Source organism: Engystomops pustulosus, chromosome 10 (genome assembly GCF_040894005.1).
Source record: "Engystomops pustulosus chromosome 10, aEngPut4.maternal, whole genome shotgun sequence".
Classification (NCBI taxonomy): domain Eukaryota; kingdom Metazoa; phylum Chordata; class Amphibia; order Anura; family Leptodactylidae; genus Engystomops; species Engystomops pustulosus.
Genome location: NC_092420.1, coordinates 32,027,100 through 32,045,546, shown reverse-complemented (window position 1 = coordinate 32,045,546; position 18,447 = coordinate 32,027,100). Strand labels below are relative to the sequence as shown.

At 41.4% G+C, this 18,447-nt stretch overlaps 1 protein-coding gene across 1 annotated transcript; it reads right to left on the bottom strand.

Moving 5' to 3' along the window:
- Window positions 1-2,809: 2,809 nt before the first annotated feature.
- TOB2 (transducer of ERBB2, 2) lies at window positions 2,810-11,029 on the bottom strand. Its single transcript, XM_072128391.1, has 2 exons — window positions 10,778-11,029; window positions 2,810-7,732 (listed from the first exon to the last, which is right to left on the bottom strand). The coding sequence occupies exon 2, from the start codon at window positions 7,725-7,727 to the stop codon at window positions 6,831-6,833; it is 897 nt and encodes a 298-aa protein (XP_071984492.1). The 5' UTR covers window positions 7,728-7,732; window positions 10,778-11,029; the 3' UTR covers window positions 2,810-6,830.
- Window positions 11,030-18,447: the final 7,418 nt, after the last annotated feature.

Below are 18,447 nucleotides of genomic sequence, written 5' to 3'. Positions count from 1 at the left end.
TATAAGACGACTGTAGACAAAGCCCAGGACAGGAGTATTTGCATCACATAGAAATATATAATCCAAAGACTCCTTGCATCTCTGTATATGGTCCATGGGATCGGACCAATGTGCTGGTCCGTTTACAAGACTTGAGCACATTTGTCTGCAGGCGGCCCAAGTGGTAGAATTTTCTGTTACATGGAATGTACTGGGAAATACCAAATGCAGTGCAACTGCTCAAAATAAGTACCGTAAATACTGGAGTATAAGCGGAGTTTTTCCAGCACAAAGAATATGTGGAGGTCTCCTCCGTAATTCATCCTGCTGTGACATCAGCCGCCGGCACACCCAATAATATAGCGTCAGAGCCTGTGCACGGACCTGCCGCTGCCGGATGGATAGTGGACAAGACCTGCGGCAGCTGGTGAGCTTTGAGCTTTTTTTTTTAATGAACTGGGCAAACTGGTGCTGGTGAAAAGCTGGCTATATAATGGGGCAGGTGTTTTGCCATGTAATGGGTAAATGCTGGCTGGATATATACAGGGGCAGAGGGCTGCCTAGCTATATACTGGGAGGGGGATGTGACCAATGCTTTTCCCACCGTAGGCTTATACTCAAGCCAATACATTTTCCCAGTTTGTGGTAAAAATAGGAGTGTCAGCTTATACCAAAGTATATGTGGTAGCTGCTCAAATTTATTTTCAAGCCTTTTCAATCTCAAATGATACATTTCATTTATAATTTGAGCCAGATCCCACATAAAAAAAACAAAACAAAAAAACAAAAAACAAATAGGCTGTGTATAGTAAGGAAAACACTCACCATTCAATTCCCATTACTTGAGGAAGGCTATTTATTCATTCTTACAAGCCCTTAACACTCCATTGCAGGGGTCGGCAGCCATCAGCACAACAGCTTAAAACAAGTGTGTATGCTCCGCACTTCAACCAAAGGTGCAGAAGGTTGCTGACCACTAGTCCTATCGTAAACTGTAAACTTTGTTCCTAGTGTATACAGCTGAAGAAGTATAAACTGGACACTACAAGCAAAACCTACTTATTTATGGCAAAGTGCCAACATTGCAATTTAAGCAGTAAGGTATCGCTCCCTGCGGTCGGAGCTTTCCATTGTATCAGCAACCTGAGGACACCAATACACAAGAAAGAAGGAACCATTGAACAGCAAGAACTGTTAGGCATGTAATAGGTATGTAACATTAGCTACAAAGTGATAATCCAGCACTGTGTACACCTTCCCACTCCTCCTGTAGCTCCAGGCAGCAATGTTTTAAAATAGCACAGAGCACGGCAAGTCCTGGGCTCTCAGGGACTGCATGAAGATGCATTGGTGATGGCTTGGGTGCCGACAGAGGGCTCCCAGTGCCACCACTGCTGTATAAGGTTATGTTCAAACAGTTTGTGGAGCAGATTTTGAAGATTTTTACTTTTAAAACATAGCACTGGAGTTCTGCCTTGCACCCCGGGTTCTGTTTTCTAAGGGCGCAGTCACACTGGAAATACAAATGTGTTTAGAAATACAATGCAGACACTTGGGTGCGGCTAGCCCGGATCACATGTGTTTCTATTAAAGTACATAAGATTGGTAAAAAAAAAAAAAAAAAATTTAAATTAAAAAGCACGAGATTTGCATGTATTTCAACAAATGCATGTTCAATTGGGCAACCCCCACCCATGGGCTTTTGCACTGCGTTTCAAACTCAATGTACCTGCCCCTTGTGACCGCACACTACTTTGACTCCATGGAACCCATGCGATCGGGAACCAGCACCCGATGACTTGTGTTGTCCAAACGCAAGACACTGGGTGCCAGCTCCCGATCACATAAAGGACAAGCAATCAATAACTCATAGCGTTACATGTGACAACACCTAAAGTGCGCCTGCCAAAATAACTGGCCCAAACAATGAGCTGAAGTAACACAAGTTCACTTCAGCTGCGCTCCATGTTTTGAACAAACTTTCCTATTTTCTTTCCCCTATTAAGATCTGTGTGCGTTACTTCCGAAGTCAAGTCACATATTCTGGGCAGTTCCCGTATTACACACGGACACAGCACAAGGAGATTTCGTTTATTCCAATCAGAAGCCATCGCTGTTTTCAAAGGCCGGAGCAGAAGGTGTCCACCATAAACCACTAGCTGCTCCCTTCCTCTATCGGGTAGGTATATCCTTCAGTGCAGTGAGCAGATCAGGGTCTTAGACCCAGTTTACACTCTGTTTTAGCATAACTATCAAAACAACAGAACGTAAACTGTTACTTTTTAGTTATCTATAGTGGAAATTTTTTTATTTTTTTTTTGGCCAAGACAGAAGTCTAACAAATCCTGCAAAACACAGGTGCAAACAGAGCCTTAGGCCCCATGGAGACGTCTATTAAACACCGTTTCACTGCACCAGGCGGGTGCAAAAAATAAAATAAAATATAGGGCATGTCCTACATTTTGTCACATTACGGTGTAGGCCATTCAGGTTTCACCAGAGAGGGGAGAGGTGAGGAGTGCTCACCCCTCCTCTCTCCCGTACGCCGCTGTAAGGCCTCGAGTCTGGCGAGCATACATTCACGAGGCCTTAAATAGCTCAACAGTAGGGTTTGACTTTGGCACATCATTCTTGACAAAGACGTTGTCAAAACATTGCATATTTTTCTGTTGAATAAAAAGAACATTGATTTACAGTGCTAGGACGCAAGGCTGCTGCTTATGTGCCCAGGATTACCCAACCCCCGCAAAAAAAAAAAAAAAAAAAAAAAAAAAAAAGCGCATCTCCATCCCACATGAAGATATGAAATAAAAGCCACAACACTACAAAGTTAATATCATGCTTTTAATACAAACTTAAAAAACTTTGGAACAATATAAACTGTACATCTGAAACTTAACACTCCATTAGGCCATCAAATATTGCACAATGTTCCAAAACAAATTACACGAAAGGAGAGAGAAAAAAAAAAAAAAAATCAAGTTAATTTTATAATTTTGTTTTTTCAGTAAATAAACTAAAAATTTTCCCCATCCCACCCATCGACCTGCGTTAAACAAAAAAAAGGTAAAACAAAACCTGTTATATTTTAAACATTTATTTAAGTCAATATCTTGATTTGTAATATAAAGATTATATCTTTAAATCTGAATTTCTGTACAAGATTAGACACTGTATCCGCTTTGAGAAGAGGCAGTTTTCTGTATTTTTTTTTGTTTTTTTATCATTTTTCTTTTTTGAAAAAATATTTCAATCCTTGGGATTTTTTTTTTTTTAATTTTGCTTAAGAAAAAAAAAACCCTAAAACAGAAGTGTAGCTTAAATGTACGTTAGAAATATATATTTAGAATATATTCCTCTCACATTTTACAAATGTAGCAAACTATTTTTTTGTTTTATTTTTTTTTTATAAATGCAAATAAAAACTAAAAAAAACACATAGGTTCTAGTGTTTTATTAAGAAAAAAATGGGTTGCCAGAGGAGGAAAATGCTTTGTAGCAACCTGAACGTGTAGTAGTAGTTTTTACACTTGTGAAGTAATACCAGTTATGTTTGAGCACAATGTGAATTTCAGTAGCTGAAGAGCCCTTCCGCTAAAGCAAATACTATTCATGGGTTAAATGTTAAAGGACTGGTTGTACACATCCAAGTGACACTTCACCAATTTTTCTTTTGGGTGGGAAGCAATCAGTTCTAAACTAAAGTTACCCTTTTCAGGAAATCTGACTCCCCGCACTCATTATCAGACACAGCGCCCAACATTTTCAGTGGTTGGGTGAGGTACTACAACACTCTCGCATTAAAGTTAATGGGGCGGAGTTAAGCACATGTGCAATGATTAACAGGGTGCAGCCTTGGTCTTTGAAAACTGCCGATTGGGGGAGGGGGATGAACCTGGATATGGATCCTCAGGCTGTGGTTACACGTTGCGTTTGTTAACGCAACTCAATTGTGTTTGCAGTGCATTATCATATGAACATGCAACATGTAAACACATCCTCAGACTAAGGTCTTGGCATCAGCATCAAATTCCTTGAAATCCACCCATTTCTACCAACCACAAGAGACAAGTAGATTCCTAACCTTATGGTCAAAGTCCAATTCCCAGTCCAACTAAATACATCTTTATATCTTGAATACAAGATAAGGAGATTAAGGAAATCTTTTGGATGCGCTTTTCTCTCATTTTAGGATTTTTATAGCTTACATGTTCTAGATTTTTTATGAAGAAATGAAAAAAAATTTCAATTCTTTAAAGTTCCAATATTAGAATTACATGGCCTTCGACCAAAAAAAAAGTTTTACTCTTATTATTTTGCTTTGAAGTTGGCATTACCGATATACTAGGCTCATACTACTCAGTAGCAGCTCATGCACACTTAAGGACCCTTGTCCACGAGTGCTTTTTCTCGTGCTACAAAAGTTACAACATGCAACTCATGGATGTTTAGGGAGCCCTACAACACCTTCATGCTTCAGATTTTGGAAGAGGGTTTTTTTTTTTTGGAATAGCAAATTCCACACGAATCAGAATCCCCCCCCTCCCAAGAAAAAAATCAAAAATTTCAAAAATAAAAAAGTGCCTCACTTCATTAAATGCTTTAACACAGAAGCCTTTTTTTCCTGGAAAGTTGCCCGTTAGGAGGAATCTCTGTTGTATATAGTGCCATATAGTCACAGGGGCTACATGTATACATTACTGTAGACAAGATGTTTGCTACACGGTTTAGGGGACAAATTTATGGCATTTGTCTTTCATGTAATTATGCCCAAATTCTAAATAGGCAAAATATATAATTGCTTACAATAGGATTGTACATTTTTTTATTTCTAGAACTGTAAAAAGTTGCTGTACATTACTGTAAAGATAATTTCTATGGTGAGTCAAAAAGCAGGATTTTGTAAAACCAGACCCAACATGCTTGGAGATCTGCAGGTGTGACTACGAGATTAATACAGTCAGTAGAGGGCTGCCGAAATATTAAATGGACAAGATTGCCCTCATCTCCAGGTTTACCAGTCCGAGCCGTATAGGATAAGCGTCAAGTTGGAGTCATTTAGATTAGATCGCTGCTGCCTGGCAGTCACTTATCAGTTTCACGGGAAATAACTCTGCCTTTATAGAAAGGAACACAAAAGTCCGACAAAAAGACTTTTATTCTCCGGATACTAAGTTTCCACAAAGATGTTCATCTACATTGTTAAGGACACATATAGAAATGAAAGTTAGCTTACCAAGGGCTGTCATAGTTTTTGTTCTTTTTCTTCTATATTTTTTTTTTATTTTTTTTTTTATAATATATAATATTTAGATTTCCGATTCTTGATAGTTTTATTTCAAAAAATGTCTTAGAAAATAAAATAAATAAAAATGAATTTATAAACACTTTAAAAAATATATTTATATATAATATAAAATTTTGTTTCTATATTAGTCTCTCCCGCCCTGCCCCCAAATGCCATTTTTTTTGGCTCAGCTGGCCTATTGTGGACAAGGAATATCATTTGCAAGTTTCCACTTGCTTCAATATAGCTAAATTTGCTTTCTACAAAAAGAGTTGAGAAGAGTTTTTAAACATAATATGGTCTTTTAAACCTGAATATTTGTTAAAGAATGGAGCTATATGAATTTTGTCTTTATAATACTGTTCTTCCAAAAAATATATTCAGGTTCAAATAAAAGTGCAAGATAAAGTCTCCCAGTTATGCTGTGGAAGCTTCATATCTGGAGAAGGCAGAAACACCAAAGTTGCAGTTACTGGGACGACAAATGTAAATTCACACTTGGAATACAGAGAAACCTCTGAGATAATCGCATGAAACTGCAGCGGGTAGTCATTAAACACAGAGGTTTGACATACACGGAATATGCAGAAGTGGAGAATCCATCTAGAAGGGAGATGGCCTCTTGTACAGATGTGAACTCGTCCGGATCGTAACCAGGGCGAGCAAGCAGCCAGGTAGATAACGGAGGGGTGAGCGCTCCTCACTTTTTCTTAAAATGACAAGCGGTCACAACCGAAAAATAGGACATGTCCAATCTTTCACATGGCGGCCGTCCGACCAGATCACAACACGGCGAGACAGATAGGTCACCGCTCCGTAACTGGGTGCAATAGACCTCTATGGAGACCATGATGTGGCCGCTAACTCTCCCAATAGATCACAGCATCAATGCTGCTATAACATGAACACATACATTCATATAACCTTAAAGGAGATTTCAGGAGATTCCTGTAGTCTTGTTACAAGTGTGATGCCTTCTCCAGATTGAAGTACTAGTGCATACCTACTGTGAAGGGAAGTGATACAATATAGTAAAAGAAAAAAAATTAAATTAAAATAAAAAAAATGTAGCAATAGAAAAAGGAACTCATACAGCAATAAATAAGAAATCTAACCCCCGATAATACAAACTGTGAGTAGAGATGTTCCTCTAGGCTGGCAGAGGGCAAAACTGTCAATAGACTGAATAAAAATACAAAAACTCCAAGCATGGCAATCCTGCCACAGGCACTGTTCTCTTGATATGACCATGCAGACCAAGTTATCTTCTCTTCCTCTTTAGGGCACATTGAGGAGGATTCTGACGCATCCAATCATAAAGGGAAAAAAAAAAATAGTTCTCCATAATTATAGATTTCACATATATACTCATCATTCATTGTGTAAGGTGAGAACTTCACAAGTGTCCAGTAGCATTGCAACCCAAGTACTTTGTATCCCAGTAATATCTACTTGTGTTATCATTTGAGGAGCCAAAAGAAGAAAACAAAAAAAAAAGTTTAAATTCTTAAATCTTGATCTTCAATTCTTGAAAAAAAAAAAAAAATTATATATTTTCTTCACCTCAATTAGCCAGGACAACAGGCTGGAAAGGCTGGCTTGGATAGGGGAGGCTGAAGTTCAATCCATCCACAAAAGGTGATTTTTCATTAAACAGGCTGCTCCCAGTGCTGAACGGTGTGGCAAACTGCCCAGGGCTTGGAAGGTTCTGGCTATCCCCCTCATAGAAGAGCCCTGGTGGACCGCTGAAGACAAACTCCTTGGCATTTGGAGAAAGCTGGGATGGAGGTCCCTGGGCTGGACTGAAGTTCAGTGAATGCATGGAAAGAGATAGACCCTTGTGCTTTGTAAGGTTATTAGTGGGGGATCGTGCCATGCGTTGACCTCCCTTCTTCATCTTGGTTGAGCCAAATTTAGTGGCTGCAAACGTGGCAGTAGTAAAGGTAATTGGCTGAGTGGCACGGGGGATGAAAGTTGGACTTGGAGACTGACCGAAGGATGGAGATGGAGAGTTTGACAGCGACGTCTCTTGGTTTGTAATTGGGATGAATGCTTGTGCCTCAGGATTGAAGCTACTCTTGATTTCTTTGTCCAGCTCTGTGCTGCTCTCAACATCTTCCAAATATAACACTTTCACGGTTCCCTTCTCCCCAATTTGGTAAGACACTTCAAATGGATCGATCCAAACACTCAGCTCTTCTGGTACATTTGCTCTTACATCTTCTATATCAAGACCACTTCTGCGTGCAGCTTGCTCCACTACTGGATCCACCGTTTCACCAATGTGAACACAGCGATAGCCAGAGCCCTTCAGTGGCTTTTCGGGGTACCAGTGCCCTTCATATTTGCCTTTTAAAAGCCTCTCTAGTTCTTCACCAAAAAGATCAGCTCTTCGCCTTGGAAGCTTATTGTATAGATATGATATAATAAAATTCAGGGCGACCTTAATCTCCAGATGCATATTTTCTGTAGAAAAAAATAAAATAAAAATTATAATAATAATAAATTATAGGTTCAGTAATAAAAATAAGACACTGATGCTTAACCTATATGGGCCAGTTTTTCTTAAGTTTTCCACATACATATACATGCAGTCCATGGCTCAGTGCACACCATCTCGGTGAAGTCAGTTTTTCATGCTATAGAAAACAAAGGCCATGTTCTACACCTTTTTTTGAACATTAGATCACACTGATGCGAAGAGTTAAAAATCGGACTTGCTGCATAAAACCTGACAGAAAACTGGTTGAAATCAGAGTTAAAATGTAAGATTTTAGAAAAAGTCAGTTTCATCAGCGGAAAAATATTTAGGAAACACTTGTGTGTGAAAGCAGCCTAGGGGGATACAGATGTCCAAGTCTAGTATGCGACTCTAGTCAGAGGGGGAAAAAAAAAAAAAAAAAAAAAAAAATCAGGCCCAGTTCACACATGGTTTTGGACCTTCATAATTATAGAACGTCTGATGAAATGTCAAAAAAAAAAAAAAAAATGATAGGCTTTGTATACAAGGCGGCTGATGGCTGCTTGAAGAAGCAAAATTTTTATTCATTAAAATATACTGTTCCCTTATAAAGAATGGCTGGACCCTTATACTTCTTGTGTCACCCACTTATCCTCATAGGCAGCAAGATCTTCTGAGCAAGGTCCTCACTCCTATTGTTCCATATGGCCATTTGTACACGTCCCCTATGATTTGTAAAGTGCTGCGGAATATGATGGAGCCATGTAATTATAGCCCATGTTAAACTGGGTGCTAATGGGACGTTTATCACAGTAATCATATTCTAGATATAGATGAATCATAGGCCATTAGAGTAAGGACTATCATTTGGTTGAGGGTGCCTAGGGTTTATATATACTAAGCATCTCCTAACAGGGGGTAATCTCGAGTCTATGCCAGCAGGTTTGAGGGGTATCGAGGGCTCTCCACAAAATAATAGTAATGTCAGGTGAGGTTTGCCATCCAGAGGGACCCATTCTACAATAGGACCTGACTGCAGCAGCGTCGTAGAGCAGCCAGAGCTTTCTGACCATATGTGGGGCTTACACAGGTCTGTGCACATAATGCAGAAATATAATAATGATAGAAAGAGGACCTGCTCCTGGCTGGATCACACGTCTTGTGTTTTTCCATTTTATATCACCATTTCCAGTCTTATGGAGCTGAACTACTGTAGTTACAACTGCTGTATTTATTACTGCTGACCATTATGCTTTCTGATTTTCCTAGTGTGTGGATTGATAGGATTACTTTTTTTGTCGCACACAAGCCGATAGAATACTGTACATTAGCATCTGTTACATTGAAAATGTTTTTGATATATTTTTAAACAGTCTATAGAATGCAAAACTTTAATCAACTGCACTTTTCAGTTTGAATTTTTTTGCCCATGTTTATAAATTAAGCTATTACACCCTTCATGTGACCAGATCTGTGCACCACCACTATGAAATGTGATTGACAGATGGAAGGGAGCATAGCCGCAGTCAATACTTATGACATGATTGGTAATGGGGGCTGGTTAAATCTGCACAGCCATTAACAATCCCTAAACCTCAAGCTCGGGTGTAACCTGCCCTATTGATGGAAAGAAAGCCAAATATAGTCAGTAGACTAAATCATTAGCAAGTTATATCTTTTTACAAAAAAAACTGGTCAGCCTCTGCCTTGTCCTATATATCTAAACACTCAGCTATGCATGGAGCCTTCTGTGTCAGAGCCCTAGTGTTATACGACCATCAGCAGAACATGACAAATGACCCGAAAGTCCAGAGTTTGTAGGATCCAGGATTAGAAGACAATATGCTGGGTAGATGGGTGATTATCTCCTATTTATAGGCAACTGATTGACAGGATAGGTCAGCTATGAATTGGGGAGGGGGATTTATATACACCACATAATTGTAACTACCAAGTAAGTTAAGAATGACACAAAATATGGTTTGGCTATGAAGCAACCCCTGCACATACAGAGCAGATACCAGCTTGTTTCATGGTGGTGTCACCCCTTTATGAAGAGGCCTTTGTCAGCAAGAGTTAAAATAACAAGAAAAACATTCTAGATGTCAGGCGGGGAGTGGAGGAGCGCAGCCAATCACAGGTGCCCCCTGCTGCATGTTTAAAGGGCTGGCGCAGCTGACATTAAATGGCTGTTTACACATTAAACAAGGTGAGAGGGAGGAGGCCAATAACCTTGTACTCTGATCCCTATTCTTACCCCTTTTCAATGCGCTTTAGGTGTAGGGGTCAGAGAAAAAAAATAAAATTGTATATATGCATCATACCATACAAACATGTCAACATATAACATCACAACATACGCTGCACACAAATCAACATTATATATCTATAAGAAGCTTGAAAGCAAACACCTAATGCCACAGTAATTCTATGTCCGGGTCATGTTATAGAAGCAAAAGGCTGGAGAGTGATGTGGATTGTGGAGAGGCTAAGATGTCTGCCTCTTCCTGTCATCTGCTGTAATCCATTCCACCAAGGAGAAAAATACAAACATAAAACTGAATATAGATATAAATAAAACAATAGTACACCATAGAAGAAAGCAATAATAAAGACATTATATGAGGGTTTATGCCATGTACAGCTGCTGTAGTCACACAGAGATCTGCCCACACATATCATGGAGCAGAGCAATCCTCTATGGCTGGCATCACAGCCTGTATGGTGGCAGCTGCCCAGGCCTGTGCCCACATATCACCCATATACACTTACAGCAGCTATGTATCTCCTATCTATATCCCCATATAATCACACAGATATGTGATGCCGAATATACAACAACTAGTAATGGAAGACCAAAACACAACAACATCAAAACCCAAGCCTGCTCAGACCAAAGCACACAAGTACTTTCTAATACGACCCGACTACACAAGCCTCCACACTGTAAACACTCATCCATACATGACAGCAGCTGCCACCCCCTCCCAGGACACAACTCGTGCCCCCCATGTTACACCCTCACACATGACAGCCCCGGGAATGCTTACTTGGTCGGTTGTTGTATGTCAGAATCCGTCTGTTCGGAGCTGCAGGAGGAGGAGGAGGTTGAGCAATGGGTGCTTAATCTATTTTCTTTGGGGGGTCCCCTAATATAATTTGTTGGATGTTATTTTTGAGGGGGGTGGGGGGGTTTACCGAGTCCTCCGGGATCCCGCAGCCTCCCTCCTCCTGGCCCAAAGTGAAGGAAGTAAGGGGAAAAGTTTCACCCTTAGCAACCCTGCGGAGGGATCTCACATTCACACACCCCAGCGTGTTGTGGCTTTGGGAGAGTGAAGCTGCCGGATCTATATTGTGGAGCTGCACCCCTCCTCCCCCCTGCAAGGTTAACCGTTTAGGTACCGCTGCGGAAGAAGAGAGGATATTGTACACCTGTTATCTGATACATATAGATGGATCAGTGCGGGGAGCGGGTCATGTCATGCTCATCTCTTAGCCCTGTCACCCAGACCTTGCACTTCTCTAAATGACAACACAAAAATGCTGCCTGCTTTCACACAGATATCTCCATTTTTACACCTGTAAAAACTGTTACCACAATCATTATCTTGGTATTAGGACAGAGCCCCCTTATCTGATCACCTATACAATACACAGGAGCGGTGACTGCCCTGTTCGCCGCCATATGGTGCTCTGTGGTTTGGGATTTATCTAGATGTGAAGGGTTTGTACAAACTTTTTAAAGATTGTGTAACCCGAACCATCATGGGACCCCCAGCGACTTGGAGAACTGTGGTCCAATATTAACTAATGGATGGAGGGATAGGACGCAAAAGATGGATGTAACGATATAGCGATCGCCTATCCCCAACACGTCCATTCCCTGTCTATATGGGTGCAAGAGATGTGTTCCCACCCTCCCTAATACAGCGACAGGACACATTCCCCCCATTCTATGAATGGCTGGAGGTCCCAAAACGCAGGTGGGAGGAGGTTTTGGCCAAAACACATATGTGTTTCCCATGAAACACATGCGTTTCATTGGAAACGTATATGTTTTTTGGATAAACCTCCTCCCACTTGCGTTTTGGATGTGTTTAAAAATCGCAACGAAAACGGCACATGGGAAACCACCCTCAGGGCACGTTCACACGTTGCGCTTTGGTTGTGTTTTCATCGCATTTTAAAACACATTACAACAGCTGAGATGAGGCGATTCGCGTGCGTTTTGTTAACGCATGCGTTAACATAGCGTAAACACATGTAAATAGTAATGTAATTAGGCAAATCATCTCTCCTCAGCTGTTAAATGCAATGCAATGAAAACGCAAACAAAGCGCAACGTGTGAACGTGCCCTCAATCATATGTTCTCACTCACTTGATCCACACCCAACAGAATGCTCTCCTCTTCCACTTTAAAAGGGGTTTAAAACTAAATATACATCTTAGGCCCCTTCCACACTAGCGTTTTTCACGCGCGAGTTCTGCGCGTGCTTTTGAAGCGCAGAACTCGCGCGTGAAAAACGCTAGTGTGGGTCCAATGGGTCTTTCCTCATTTGCGTTGTTTTTCACGCGCGTGCTTGCGTTTGTTTTGTCTATGGAGACGCATCAAAAATGTGCTATATGGATATAGGGATTATTATTATTAGGGAATCTCATACGCAACACTTCTGTTAGATTATGCTGTGGATGTAGTCCTCAGGTAATAGGATATATCTGCAGCCGCCCTTTGGTCACGTTCACACATTGCTAGTACCTTAACTTTTCTGTAGCTCCTCTCCAATAAGCTTGAATTCGCTTTGTGTGAACGCAGCCCTAGTCTACAGCCCAGGAGGTGGTCATACACTTGGTTATTACAAATCTGACATTACTCTCCCACATTTATTCCTTCCTAGGGCAAGTTTACTAATATCTATTAATTATCATTAAATAATAACCGCAGCCTGAGCGCATGCGCACTACACACACCATTTAATCACCCAAGTCACTATTAGCTCTGTTTTTACTCCAAGCCACGGAAAGCAAAGCGTTAATGCCGACGTCACGCGGACTAGCTTCTCCTTACTTGGGAATGAGCGCAGTGATACCTCTGTGATGTGGCAGTGGACGCTCATACACCGCTCTGGTGAGGAGAGCGAGTGCTAAAAATAAAAAATGCTGCTAGCAACAGATTTCTGATTGGACGAGCGCTTGTCAATGACGACAACCTATTGGTGGAGAAGCTCTACCAATCGTAGTGCGAGTTGTCTAATGCGTCAAGGCTACGTAAATGACCACGTAGAGGATGACGGGACTTGTAGTAGAGGTAGCGTTAGATTGCGTAGGCAGAGGACGCTATAGTGGCTGCTTGTCAGCTCCAGAGGTAAATCACTATGGCCGTAGGTTTCGTTACAGTGTATCATGTTGACGATGTTTGTTATTGAAACGCCTTTTCGATATTTATTTAACATGAGCTCCTGTTTTGAGTTGCCTTTTTACTGTATTTGAGCCAATTCTTGAACTATACAGCTCCACTGTCATATGACATCTGCTATAAAGCATGTGCTGACTGCATGTATATGGAATATGCTGTATATTATATGTCACACACATTAAATTATAATTAATAGTCCCACAACAAACTATTATAGACCCTATATCCCTCCATAATAATTTGAGATACTGCATAATACTATATTCTGACCCTATAAATGAATAATATAATTGATATCAGTAATAATTATCAAACAAATTGACATGAATGAAGATGCCCCATGTCTGATCATTAATAATATTTATATAAAAACCTAGAACATGTTTATGTAAAAAAAAAAAAGTCTTTTGTTTAATAGGACCAAAATAAAATAAGAAACCTTTTATTTCCAGCGCTGGTCACGCAGTTTGGTGTTGGCGTGATGAGGTTAAGGCACAGGCGGTGAGTCCCATCATCCTTACAGACAGGGGTGTACCAAGCGTTTCTGTTGCCTGAGGCGAGCCATAAAGAGACGCCACCCGTTCCCCATATATGTAATATATCAGGGAGTGTCAGGACCAGATCCACCATATTGGTTTGGTGTGAAAATAAATCAATGCAAAATGCATACAGTGTGCCGCCATGTAGTATAAGATGCATACAGTGTGCCGCCATGTAGTATAAAATGCATACAGCGTGCTGCCATTTAGTAGAAAATGCATACAGCGTGCCGCCATGTAGTAGAAAATGCATACAGCGTGCCGCCATGTAGTAGAAAATGCATACAGCGTGCCGCCATTTAGTATAAGATAGATACAGCTTGTTGCCTGGTAGTAAAAAATGCATACAGTGTGCCACCATGTAGTATAAAATACATACAACGTACCACCACAACGGCCAAATGTGTTCACAAAACTTAAAGGAAACCTACCACTTGAAGTGGCAGGTATAAGGGGGAACTACCGAGCACCAGCTCAGGGTGAGCTGGTGCCGGAGCTTAGTTTTGTTAGTGTTTTAAACCGCAGTATCGCGGTTTAAAACACTTTTTAAACTTTATGGCCGAAGCTGCTTTGGCGCAGGGAGGTACGCGCTCGGCGCACCATGCGCGCGACCGTGCCCGCGGCTCTCATTCACTTCCTAGGTAGCCGCATGCATGGTCGCGTGCATGGTCGCGCGCATGGTGCGCCAAGCGCGTACCTCCCTGCGCCGAAGCAGCTTCGGCCATAAAGTTTAAAAAGTGTTTTAAACCGCGATACTGCGGTTTAAAACACTAACAAAACTAAGCTCCGGCACCAGGTCATCCTGAGCTGGTGCTCGGTAGTTCCCCCTTATACCTGCCACTTCAAGTGGTAGGTTTCCTTTAATGGGATATTGGCAAAACGGCTTTGTAAGGCCTCATGCACACGAACGTATGCCCGCACGGCTACTGCCTGGCTGGCATACATATGCCGCGATGCAGAGGGGAAGGGCTAACCCGGTCTGTAACAGGAGCCTTACATACGACCCCCTCAATGGTCCCGTGCATGGGGCCTTCCAATGAATGGCCCACAGATGAACAGCTGATATTAGCTGAGTGTATGAAAATGGAAGAAGGCTGCACCATACGTCCTGCAGTGGGCACCTAAATAGCTTCTCCTTCACTGTAAACCAGGCATCCCTTATCCTTTTTTGCAGTCAGTGAGGGAGATTGATTATCTGGTGGAGAAAGCGCATGAATCTCCCCCACCCTGCCAGTTTTTGGACCTTAAAGTGGGCAGGGAAGGCTGGGCCGGCCACATTTACTACAGTATCCAACTGAAAACTGGCAGAGACTATAGAAATAAACCCAGGTCAGACTGGTGTTCAAAACGCCAGTCGTAATGAAAATCCCCCCCAGTGGGTCTTAAGTTTCTGAGCCTTATGTCCACAAAAATAGTATGTGTTTCACCCGTATATCATCCATTTTTGCAGATCTGCAAAAAAAAGAACTCGGAATGATGTTAGTATCTTGTCCCAACACCTTGGAGTGTCACATGACACTTGTGTTACCTAGCAACTGATATGGAAATACAGACGGCACACGGGTGACACCTGTGTTCTTTAGACATCAAACATGGCCAATATAAGGATCTGGCCCGAGTATATTCTCAGGGGTACTAGGGTCATGCACGGCTGTGTATATGAGTCCATGGAAATACATGAGGATATGAGCTAGATGTATAAACAACGGTCTACAAATGTGAAAAATATGTTTGTGTGCATGAAAACATGTAAACGGGGCTGTCTGCTTCCTGATGAAAATGCTTGTTTATATATTGATGTATGTATGTTTGAACAAAAAAGTTTACAAAAATAATTTTAAAAAATCTCATCTCCCAGTTTGCTTAGAATTTACATATAAAGAAATGAACAGGTTTACCCTTGTTCCATAATGGCCGATTTATCGCAATGTGAAAATTTTTATAAAAAGCAATCAAAAGGTTTTACAGTTAACCCTGCACAAAGCACGGCTCTGTATACAGATAAAAAAGTATACACACTGCTGAGTGCAGGAAGAAAAGATGTGACAAAGAAGCACTTTCCTTTAATGGAGTATATTATAAGGTTTACAATTACATGCTCAATTTATTTCTGGAAGAAAACAATGGTTTCAAATATTTAGTAATGATTTTTACTTTCCAAATATAGTAAAACAAACAACAAGAAAACTCATATTTCTTTTGTATCAATGTAATAATACAGACCTAAAGGGAAGAAGTGAAATATATATCTCATGAAACATGGCAAACACACGCTGAAAGGGTTATATTTACCCTCTGAAAGGGGTATTTATAATAAGCCATATTTACCCCAAGTGGTGCCATTAATACAGTGGTATACAGTACAAGACTTCTGAGAACACAGAAGAGACAGTGGGGGTATTTATCAGGGCTTGTATGAATAGTTTTCATGCATACAAGCCCTGAAATAATTGCAGTGCCTAGCAAACCACCAGCCAAGTGGACGTTGTCGGATTATGAAGGGGGGGGGGGGGGTCTGCACATTCAGCCTGCAACCATTCAAGCCTGGACGGTCAGGCCGAGGTCACACGTACCGCTAGGCGTCCATTCATTACGCAACACTAGCGCACAGGGGGAAATGCATGCAATCAGCTTATCAATCAAATGCATTTCCCTGGAAATGCCCCCTGTGCTCTAACGTCGCGTTATAAACAGACGCCTAGCGGTTTTAACACCAGCATGGACGGTCGCCGGTGCCTCCTTGTGGAATCCACAGCCTTGTTCATGAGCCCACATAGAAAATACAGCCAGCACACGTCCATATAACCTCAGTGTGTGCATGAGCCCATATAGAAAATACAGCCAGCACACGTCCATATAACCTCAGTGTGTGCATGAGCCCATATAAAAAATACAGCCAGCACACATCCATATAACCTCATTGTGTGCATAAGCTCATATAGAAAATACAGCCAGCACACGTCCATATAACCTCAAGGTGTGCATGAGCCCATATAGTAAATACAGCCAGCACACGTCCATATAACCTCATTGTATGAATAAGCCTATATAGAAAATACAGCCAGCACACGTCCATGTAACCTCATTGTGTGCATGAGCCCATATAGAAAATACAGCCAGCACACGTCCATATAACCTCATTGTGTGCATGAGCCCATATAGAAAATACAGCCAGCACACCTCCATATAACCTCATTGTGTGCATGAGCCCATATAGAAAATACAGCCAGCACACGTCCATATAACCTCATTGTGTGCATGAGCCCATATAGAAAATACAGCCAGCACACATCCATATAACCTCATTATGTGCATGAGCCCATATAGAAAATACAGCCAGCACACATCCATATAACCTCATTGTGTGCATGAGCCCATATAGAAAATACAGCCAGCACACGTCCATATAACCTCATTGTGTGCATGAGCCCATATAGAAAATACAGCCAGCACACATCCATATAACCTCATTATGTGCATGAGCCCATATACAAAATACAGCCAGCACACATCCATATAATCTCATTGTGTGCATGAGCCCATATAGAAAATACAGCCAGCACACGTCCATATAACCTCATTGTGTGCATAAGCCCATATAGAAAATACAGCTGACACACATCCATATAACCTCATTGTGTGCATGAGCCCATATAGTAAATACAGCCAGCACATGTCCATATAACCTCATTGTGTGCATGAGCCCATATAGAAAATACAGCCAGCACACGTCCATATAACCTCAATGTGTGCATGAGCCCATATAGAAAATACAGCCAGCACACGTTCATATAACCTCAATGTGTGCATGAGCCCATATAGAAAATACAGCCAGCACACGTCCATATAACCTCATTGTGTGAATAAGCCTATATAGAAAATACAGCCAGCACACGTCCATATGACCTCATTGTGTGCATGAGCCCATATAGAAAATACAGCTAACACACGTCCATATGACCTCATTGTGTGCATGAGCCCATATAGAAAATACAGCCAGCACACGTCCATATAACCTCATTGTGTGCATGAGCCCATATAGAAAATACAGCCAGCACACCTCCATATAACCTCATTGTGTGCATGAGCCCATATAGAAAATACAGCTAACACACGTCCATATGACCTCATTGTGTGCACGAGCCCTTAACAGATGCTTACAGCAAAAATACTAACAAATCCCAGCAGTTAGTCTCACAGCGCAGAGGACAGGTAAGTATAAGCTGCTTTGTTATTATAACGCTCTCGCAGCATTCAAGATTTTTTTTTTATTTAGAACTTGAACATCCCCTTTAATAGTTGCTTGTAAAATCTACAAAGCAATGTATGACGTGTGTATGTGTAATGTCTCTAATCAAGGTGTGTGAGAAAGTGAGGCCCAGAGATTTAGAAGCAACACCCAACTGCTGGAGGAGCTTTATATCTATGGACCTGCCAGGACTTGAACATTTATTCAAACAAATAGCACTTCTCATCCAGACGCTGTTTTTTTAACTTCTAGCTATGAGGATTAACCTGTCTGTGCAGGGACATCACCCGCACTGGACATACCCGGGCAAGTGCTGGGGCCCAGGGCTGCTGGTGGGCCCACATAAGACTGTACATAAGCTATACATGGAATGAGGGGCTCTATATAATAACCAAGAGGGGGCTGTTTGGGATGATTTTAGGGAACAGGAGACTGTTTTAGTTTCTGTATTTTTAATGCAGCCACATGAGTTCACTGCAAAGGGGCCCACTGAGGCTCTTTCACCCAGGGGCCTACTG

Excerpts from the sequence above, each read along its gene's own strand:
- TOB2 (XM_072128391.1), bottom strand. The coding sequence starts at position 7,727 with ATGCATCTGGAGATTAAGGTCGCCCTGAATTTTATTATATCATATCTA.